This window comes from Lytechinus variegatus, chromosome 3 (genome assembly GCF_018143015.1).
Source record: "Lytechinus variegatus isolate NC3 chromosome 3, Lvar_3.0, whole genome shotgun sequence".
Classification (NCBI taxonomy): domain Eukaryota; kingdom Metazoa; phylum Echinodermata; class Echinoidea; order Temnopleuroida; family Toxopneustidae; genus Lytechinus; species Lytechinus variegatus.
In genome coordinates, this window is record NC_054742.1 from 47,193,481 (window position 1) to 47,203,843 (window position 10,363).

The window sequence follows — 10,363 nt, forward strand, 5'->3', positions numbered from 1 at the left end:
TATGAATAATTCAAGTTTTTGATTTGTGATGACACATGCGAGCAGCTATCCAATAAATCACCTTGTATAAATTTCAATTTCTTAATTGAAAATGATGAAAAAAAAATTCATGTAAAAGGGGAGTTTAAATGTGTCTGATGATATATCCTCCACACAAAGAAAATCACTTTTAAAAAGTGTATAAGAATAAGTATATAAAACAAAAAGTTATACAACATATGGAGGAGCTGTTTGTCTGTGCCATCACAAAATCAAAATTATAAAATCTCATTTCTCTGTTGTTATTTGATGGATTTTCATTGAACCTTCACCAATATGTTTAATTATTTGTTGTGTTTATATTAAAACCAGCTTTTGTCAGGGTTAACTTCCACTTAAAGATTCATCGAGACAAATCTTCATCAAATAATGAGTTTGAACATATTAAGGCTTAGTTCATTTGTACATAACAAGTTGATTTCAATGGAAAAAAATAAAAGAAGCACAACACTGATTTCACATAGACAGTCTGTTTAATTAGGGACTTAAAACTGTTGTAACTTTGCCATTATGGCAACCACCATAGTAACAGGGCTCAGCAGCCAATCAGAATCAAGGTTTCTATGGTAGTTGCTGTAATGGCAAAGTTACCATAGTTTTAACTCTTTATGAAATGGTCCCCAGGTGTAAAATGAGACATTTATAACATTTTACGGGTTTGAAGATTTTTTACAAAACAACTACATGCACACAAATTGATATATGCAAATAAAGGAACCATTTACACTCTGTATTTCATCACAAGTTATGAACTATGAAATATTTTCAATTTTTCCTGATTTTAATGTCGACCATTCAAAGAGTTTTTTAAGTTTGACGAGAGTCAACTCTTAAATTCCTAGTTGCATGTGATATGACATAGCATCTTGTTGGGTAGATCATGCTTTGTATGAGCTTCTTGCATGTGACTGAATCATTGATGTAGATTTTTTCCAAGTTATAAGTATAAATCTACATTGAACTTAAGCCTATGTATGGTAGTATTGGTAATTCATTCATCTCTTTGTGAAAAAGAAACTTTTTCTAGGTTTTAATCCATAGACCGATTTTGGTTATGAGGCCTCTGCTCTTCCACCGAGCCCTTTTTATCCCTTAAAATGCAAGTTTGTGGGACCTCTACACCCTCAAATTTCAGAAAAATTCAGGTTATATCAGTAATTATACCAAAATCATATTCCCATCTCATATAATTACACAACTCTCCTCCTAACTTTCTTTGTGCTTGGCAGATCTTTATTGTGGCAACTTGCAAGACAGTTCTTTCTCCGATCTCAGACAAATCAATTTGATTCAATATAGCATATGTGAAAAAGTCAGAAGTACATTTCAGTCTGTTAACTTTATACTTATAGCCCCACTCCGAAAATTTCATATACATGACATCATTTAGCAGTGGCTAAATTCAACATATCACCCCGGTGTGTTTCTGGGCATCAATGATCATCATATATGATGGTCAAAGCCAACAGCTGTTGTTAGTTGCTTTGTGGTTCTTGTCTTTTGATCACCAGGGGTTTTGTTGTGATTGGTTTTACTTATGAATTGACATTTTGGCAGAATTGATATCCCTCTTAATAATTTCACTGGATAATTCCATCAAAATACTACCCTTTAGTACTATATAGCAAGAGCTACCTCCATCCTTGTGGTTCTGTGATAAAAACCATAAAAATAATGTACCATCTTCTGGTTGCCACATAGCAAGATCGTCTAACTCATTTTTCTTTTCTGTATTTACTTTTGGCAGGCATCCAATATTCCAGTCAGCTACCCTTCTCTTCAGAGTCACCATCTTTCTGCTCTTCTAAATAATCCAATATACATCCAACATGGAACAGTTCCAGAGGTTGGACAAAATTCACAAAATAAGCTCTTAGCAGGGCATAGTTTTATAGACACAACATTACCTTGTGATTTTCATTTATTAAATTTTAGGTGGGTAAAGTTTATATTTCCAATATTATTTTTATATGCGTCGTAATAAAAGAGTGCAGTGGGTTTCATGGTACACCATGTATTTTTCGTGGGCAATTTTTGGTCCTGAATAAGGACTAACCGTACTTGACGTTCCGACAAGTGTGTTCTTGTCTTCAGGAGAAAGACAAGAATACACTTGTTGAAAGGTCAAGTTTGGGTGATCCTTTTCAGGACCAAAAATTGCTGTCATATTTGTCATGGTGTACAGTGAAACCCACTTCACTCCTCTTCTCCTTCGCCATGGAAACCTTCAGAAGTTGTGTTGTATTGTTCAAAGTATCGATTAATATTGATAATGATAGTGATGATTATGGTGATGCTGATGATGACTACAACGATGCTGGTGATGATGATTACACTGATTAAGATTTTTTTTTGGATGAAAATAAGTGAAAATATGTGAAAAGCAATTTTGGTTATTTGAATGATGAGATCTTTAATTGCTTATATTTATATTCTCAAGGCAATTGATGATTTTTTTCATTTTAATTCAGCTGATATCATTTGGAAACAATATTGTAATGGAATAAGAAATTTTGCAGTATATAGTTTAGATTTTTTTAGAACAACTGTTTGACGCTTTCATGACACACAATATTGATAATGTTATTAAAACCTTAACAACCAATCAATCTACATTCTGATGTGGAGTATCATGGAAAAGAAGTAAATTTCCATGGAAACTACAAGGAATATTCAAATCCTTGATGATTTATGTAAAATCTACATGTAGTGTATTCGACTGCAATAAATGGTCTTTTTAGATTACCTGATTAATTGTATTTTGATTAACTGACAAATTCCTGCTTTGTTGTTTTCAGAACGAGGGTTTCTCAAGCGTCAAATCCAGTCAAGCCTAAACGAGAAGCCTTATTGATATTACACAGGAAAGGTTTTGATTGTAGTTTTCCAACAGCAGGCATACAGTGTGCAACAAATGAAGGACGGGTAATTTCTTCTTTATATTTCATAATTTTATGCTCTTTTGTATGTATACACTAAGTAGTGCTAATGTAAACCACGGTTTAACTCTAAGGCAGCTAGACATGAAAGAAAAAAAAGTTTTATGATCAATCAGCTTTTTAAAATTGAAAATAAAATATATCTACTCAACAAAGGCATGCAGATGGGGTGGTGGGGAGGGCAGTCCCCCTTCCAGGAAAAAAAGTTTGAGGACCAAGACAAAGGAGAGAGGGAAAGAAATGGAAAAGAAAGGGGATGAAATATGATATTTTGGGGGGTAAATATTAATCACAGCACTAGATTTATTTCTTTTTTTGAGTTTCTCATATATGCCATTTTACGACTTCAAAACTCTTCTCTCAGTATGCCACTGCAATTCAAAGTATACATTCTTAGAAATGTAATATTCGAATTCATTTATTTGTTTGTTGCTAGATATCATATTTTCCATTATGATATGAAAATATCAATTTGGGGCATTTGTCATCAATCTTACAAAAAATTATTCATGTGGGTTTATGTATATATATATAATATGTATATATGTGGCTATATATATTTGTGGCTTGAATTCAGTATCTTTTTGTTTTTAAATATGATGCGAATACGAGATATGCTGCACTTAAATTCTGTTCCTTGATCACCAAATCTTGTCCAATTTATTGTTGCAATTTTACATATTTTTTATGATTTTTCAAATCGGAATATTTGTCGCATTTGTCGTTTCTTAGGTTGACCCATCACCTCTACTGAGTTCTGTAGGTACGCGAGGTATCGTCACCACATCACTCTCTGCCATGTATGATGGGCAAGAGATTCCAAAAACTTCCCAGCTAGAATTGGAGCCTATGGAACTAAAAACATACAAGGTTCAATTCCAATAAGCCATTGAATTGCTGAAAAGACTGTCAGTGCTTCTGTTTTTAGTTACTCTGCAATGGAATAGCAATCTTTATTATGTCTGTGGATTGTGTAAATCTCCCGTCTTCTTTTACGAGTAGGATGTGATGTTTATAGGACTACGTTCCACTTCACGCTTGATAGCGTCCATTCCATTTTAAGAATAGAATACTGTATTAGCTGTGAAAACTGCAAGTTTGGCGATTTCAAAGCGAAAATATACACCACATGGACCACCACACAGAAATAGATGAGTACCCAATGTATGGAAAAACAGGTAGCAGCAGGATATAATGGCAGATGTGATGATAGCATACACCGTCCACCCTCAGATGTTGCTGCATCGCTATTGGTCAGCTGGGTTCGGAACACACATTTAACAAGTGAATATGCTGTGGAATCCTTTGATCTGCAATAAAGGCTTCTCCAGCTTTCAGACACAAAGTGTTTTTACATCTTATAATGTGTGACACGATTCGCTAAGTGAATATATGAACATCCAGATGCAATGACAGTGGATATCAGGTCTCAGATTGAATGGTGTATCGCTTGCGGAACATTCAGATGCGAAAAAACATCGCTATGTTGCAAACAATCTGAGAATTTACAATCTTGTCTGAAAGCGGGGTCAAACACCATTCTTTATTACTTCCTTTGTTACCGTATAGTTAATCTCCTTTACTGGTAGAAAAAGTATAGGTTTGGAAGGTAATCTGTGAGCTGGTTTTTGATTGAGAGATGAAACTATTGCGCCTTTACTTTGGACTTTCTGATATAGTCAATCAGACTTTATCTTAATGCTATAAATGTAATATTTCAGGGCCTGTTTCATGAGTGATTTCATATTGGAACTTTGACTTTTGTTTATTAACTACCTTGTCAACAGAGCTCAGCATCCAATCAAAATCATGGTTACAACGGTAGTTACCATTAATGGCAGCATAACCATCAATGTAAATCTGTATGAAACCGGGCCTATGTGTATTCTCTATGCTTCAACTATTCCCAGATGTGAAGAGCATAAAAAATAGCCGTCTTGAAGTACAGCTAATTCAAATCTCTTGGAAACTACAGGAATATCATGAATGCTGTAGTTGCAAAGATGCATAGATTTGGCGGTCTTACATAATTATATTGTCGATAAGATACCTACGTTTAATAGCAAAGAATCAACAGTGGTGGCCTGTTGTATGAATTGCACAATTCTTCTTTACATTGTGCATGTACTTATGTTGTGATAATGATGCAAGGTGAAATGTGTGTGAGAGTAAGGCAAGTAACAAATATTGAATTATGGCTTGAATTTTAATGCTGAATCATATAATCAGTGAAACTGTTCATTTTAAGATTTAGAGCCCTCATATGGATTGCAGGGGATTGTGATTTTAGAAATTATCACTCATCTATTCACTCTGTATCTCCAAGAAATGATCTTATTTGATGTTAAGAATACATTTCTTACTTCATCCATTTCAGAATCGATTGATAATCTCACTTGCTTCGTATTTCAAGCCAATGAATTATTTATTTGTTACTCAGATTTATGGGAAAGATTCCTGATAAAAAGAGGAGAAAAAAGGTGTTTTCTGGCGTTGACATCATTAGTTTCCTTTTGGTAGATGGATACCAGATTGAGAGAGTTTTGTAAGGTTGGCCTTCTATTCGATTGCTTCATTCAATTCAAGAATAGATTATTACAAGATACTTTGATTAATGTTTTAGATCTGTCATGGATCTACCCATGGATCAGTGTAGCTGCCCTCTATGAATTTGTGCATGCCTCCCTGTGTAAGACGACATTTTTAATTTTTCAACTGTGCAGAAATGTAGAAAATGTTTATTTTATAGTGTAGTAGGATTGAAATATCTTAAGAAAAGAATTACTAGTCTCTATTTTCCATTTCTTCTCTATTTTATCACTGCATGTTTAAATCTATCTCGTATTAGGATGTAATAACTTGAGCACGAATTTTTTTTTTTAATTGCATGCATTGTATTGTGATCCGTTATGAAGCAAATCCAGAAAATGCCTGAAAAAAAATGTATAAATGATTAATGCACTGAGGAAGGAGTAAAGCTTTGTATCTATGCCTTTAAAGCTTTACAATTAGTTCCATGTAATAGCAATGTGCCTTAAATTCTGATAATTTTTGTAACATTCTGCATTTCCATGGTATAATTATATCTAGGTTGGATAAACACATATTTATAAGGAAAAGAAAACCATTCATACTTTTTTTTTTTTCATGAATTGGAAATTTCTTTCAAATCTAAAAACAACCGAACAATGCTGCACCTATATTACTAGTCAGTGATTTTGGGAAAAAAGAACAACGAAACACATATTTGTAAGGAAAAGATAACCATTCATACTTTTTTTTTATTTTCATGAATTGGAAATTTCTTTCAAATCTAAAAACATGCGAACAATGCTGCACCTATATTACTAGTCAGTGATTTTGGGAAAAAAAGAACAACGAAACACTATTCATCATCTTATTCCATGTTCTATATAATTCAGTAGTCCATGGTTTTAATTGCATGTTTCTGCCATTTGATGGGATTGGAATATAATATTTTTATAGCTTGTATAGGGGGGGGGGGGGGGGGGTGGGGGGACAAATCTTGTAACCCCCCCAAAAAAAAGAGACAAAAAAAAGAAAAAATGTTACCTCAACACTGTATCCAATATAGGATGCCAAGATGATTTGCAAGAAATTTGTAGGACACCTGAGCTTATACCATGAAACCCAGACCCCTCAATAAGGTTGCTGCTAGTAAATGTTGAGAATTTGTATATCTCCATGTTACTACACTGTATTCTATCATACCTGGGGGCTGTTTCACAAAGATTTAGATATGACTTAGAGTCGCACTTAAAGCCTAGTTACGTGCGTTATAAAAGGCATAACCACATTGGTCAGATCATGCGGAGAGGACGCTCACTACTGCGTATCGATCAATTAGATTGCGCGTTGTATTTTAGATACACGTCGGCATTTAAGTGTGACTTAAGTCATACTTAAATCTTTGTGAAATACCCCCCTGGTAACCATGCAACAAATCTTTACCAGATTGTTCACAGAATGATAATTGCACAATAATATAATCATCTTGCTAACCAGACACAAGTAACGATTGATTTGAACAGGATCTTTGGCTTCTTTGCAATAGTATACACAGGTCCATGGTATACACACTTCATTTCCACTTTTTTTGTGTGTATAAATTATTCTTCCGGTCCGGTGTCTTACAAGTGGCTAAATAGGGCCTTTAGTTTGTGAGGCTTGCAAAGTGCAATATAGTCATTCATGAATACTTATGATCAATGTATGTATGATTTCTGATGCAAACATTTTTTTTCTAGTTAACTTTTAATCAAATCATGTATCACATATTATTTGAGCTTCTTGTGTCATGTACATTTCATAGGATGTACAGGATCAAGATAGTAATAACCCCTAAAGGTGCATTACAGTATTATAATGAATTTGAGATATGAACACTTTTCTCCATTATACCTCTTCATCATTTTTCCATATCGAAATTCAGAACCACCTGTGTCATGTAGAAATCCCGCATAGCGCCTGTATAGCGTTTTCACATTTCCCATTGTTTGGACAATGATGAATGTGAGGATTAGCAACTTGAAGCAATTTGCTGATGTCTGTGTGAAAAAAAATATCTCTGATATTTGACAAGGTTCTTAAAGTATGCTTATTGATAAGTTACTTGTAAAGGTTATCTTAATCGTAAACATTGTAAAATGAAATACATATTTTTCCTTGAAATGAGAAGGGAATGATTAGATGAGGATTAAATGAATTTCAGTAGTCATTGGCAGACTTATGTTGTAATGAATGGTCAATAATGAGGAATTTGAAACAAAGCATTCCATAGAAATGTGGACTAAATAGTTGGTACTTAGTTCCTGCTTTTATAATACCACCTTTTTTTTTTACTATGATACATCTCAACCTTATTCTAATTATCTGTATATTTATGTAATAAAGATATGTGTATTTTTCCTATGTTGCAATATCACAATTTCATATTTTCATTTTGTTGTAAATGATTTTTTTTTTTCACTGGCAGTTGAGACTGCATGTTGGAATGTAGGTCAGTGTTCACTAATCTTTTGAGGGGTTCATTAATATATGAAAACATTATTATGAGTAGGTTCTAGTATAACACATACCCATGAATGCAGGGAGTAATTTTACCGCTAAAATTTGATTAGCATTTCTGTTTATGAAAAACAAAAAAAACTATCAACTATGAGTGTAAAAATAAATTGCTACACAAAGGAAGTTTGGGTCACAGTTATAATAGAAAGTGGAGCAAATTGCGATGCGATACCAGGAAAATTATTCCCTGGTAATGAATAATAATCTAATTCAATACAATAGAATTATTGAATTAGATGAACATCACCAGGACGTCTTGACATGAAAGCATTCCACACATTTGTTTTTTTTAATATATAAATATTTATACTTTTAACTGTAATTAGACAATGAGTCTGTATAAGTTGGTTATGTAATTGTCTGTAACTGTATAATACAATTAATTGTTGCCATGGAAACCTGGACACTACTACTGCACTGCACACTTCTTTTCAAACTTATATTTTTACCAAAGGAGCATAATTGAAATTAATTTGAAATCCCAGAATACATGGAATGCTCAAGATAAACATTTCTAGTGTAATGGTACAAGACCAACAAACAGAAAAAGGATAGCAGTTTATTGTAGATGAATAGATGATTTTATGATCGCTTGCATTGATGTGCAATTCACTGTATGATTAATTGCTAAACTTTCGGGACACAGCAAATCTGGGCAGAAGATAAAGTTACTGTGTGGTGTTGTTTTTGCATCAAATCATGTCAAGACAGTTCAGTTTTCTCGCTTTTCTTTTTTTTTAATCACAAATGTTCTGTTGTTGGAATATCTGTGACATGTATCTTGTGCGATATGTTAGTCCAGTTTACTTGTTTAATACGCTCATATACCTTGTCATAGATTATTTTGATTGCTAATAATACAAAACATAGTATTAGTGAGGTATGACTTCTCATCGAAGTCCAATTGCAATTATTTGATATAATGAAATGTTGTATATAGAGAAATTAAATTCAGATATGTTTAAAGTTTGAATACAGTGTTTTAGTTTCCTTTTTGAAGGCATTTCTAAGTGTAAGCCACCAGTCAATCTGCAAATATACTTCGTCAGGCTATTTTTGCAGCAAACCATGAACACAGAATCTGTGTCCATGCTAGGTCCATGGGTAATGAAGAAGTAGCTGCACAGGTTGTCTCATGGAAGCATTAATTAATCAGTTTACACATACGATCACACATCCTTGATGAATACGCAAAACTAGTCTGTATTAAGAGTTGTTCAAGTCTGTCTGATATGAACTTTAGAGAGTCAAAAGAGGCCTAAGCTTTTGATCCTAGCAATATCTTCGTCGGAGGCAAATGACAAACACACGTCTGTCGTTTTGCCTTTGACGAAGATTCTGCTAAGATCGAAAGCTTAGGCCCGTTTTGACTCTCTAATTTACTCCATTGGCTCTCTTTTATTAGATAAACAGTTTTCAGCAGCTTCTTCCCGCCATTGACATAAACTTTATCATGTCTAGCTGAATGTGCTGTATGCCGATGAACATATACCACTATCATCTCAAATGGCCGTGAATAGTGTTGTAACAAATAATTTGAATGCTATACATCAACATTGTACAAGAAGATAATGAACTATACTGGAAATGAAAGAATTCCACCAGACTACCATAAACTCTAATAGTACATGTGAAAGAAAAAAAGTAGCCTGTTTTCACCCAGTTGCAAAATGTGATAGGTCATACTTGAATGATTATGCAATAATGCATATTTTCATACATTTCTGTAATGCTTCAATGATCATGACTCATTTTTTTTCTCCAAGAAATGAGGTAATGTACTATCATTTGATATAAAATCCGATACTTTTTAATGTTTTTTGTTCATATTGAAAGGAAGCACGATTAGCAAAAATAACTGAATTGCGACCCCTGTACAAAAATCAAAGAGGCAACAGTAGTTAGACATTCATTTGTCTATAATCATTTGCAAAATGAATAATACTGATTGAAATACAAGTAAGAATTTTATATCAAATGAGAGCATCTCCTCTCTTGGGGAAAAAAAGGCATGTCATGATCATTGAAGCATGTGTGCCACGCTTCAATAATCACAAGGTCTGATTATATATGCAAAACAATATCTATACTTTTATGCACCTGCAAACGAAGTGTGGAGGGGGCATTAAGCGTTGCCCCTGTCCGTCTGTCCCCCACTTGGTTTCCACGCAATAACTAAAAAAATATTTGATAGATTTAAACAATTTTGGTGTGTAGGTAGATGACACCAAAACACAGGCCAAGTTCGAATTCGGAGTCCGCAGGTCAAAGCCTGCAGCTCATTAAATATGCAAGTT

General features: G+C 33.7%; 1 protein-coding gene across 2 annotated transcripts in view; it reads left to right on the plus strand.

The window, feature by feature from the left end:
* The window catches only part of LOC121411194 (alpha-mannosidase 2x-like), a 40,022-nt gene extending 33,684 nt beyond the window's left edge, over positions 1 to 6,338 (plus strand). For both annotated transcript variants that reach the window (XM_041603766.1, XM_041603767.1), the window contains exons 21-23: positions 1,787 to 1,974; positions 2,838 to 2,964; positions 3,711 to 6,338. In XM_041603766.1, the coding sequence (XP_041459700.1) occupies positions 1,787 to 1,974; positions 2,838 to 2,964; positions 3,711 to 3,863 (468 nt within the window). In that variant the 3' untranslated portion in view covers positions 3,864 to 6,338. The remainder of the gene's footprint in view (positions 1 to 1,786; positions 1,975 to 2,837; positions 2,965 to 3,710) is intronic.
* The last annotated feature ends 4,025 nt before the right edge of the window (positions 6,339 to 10,363 follow it).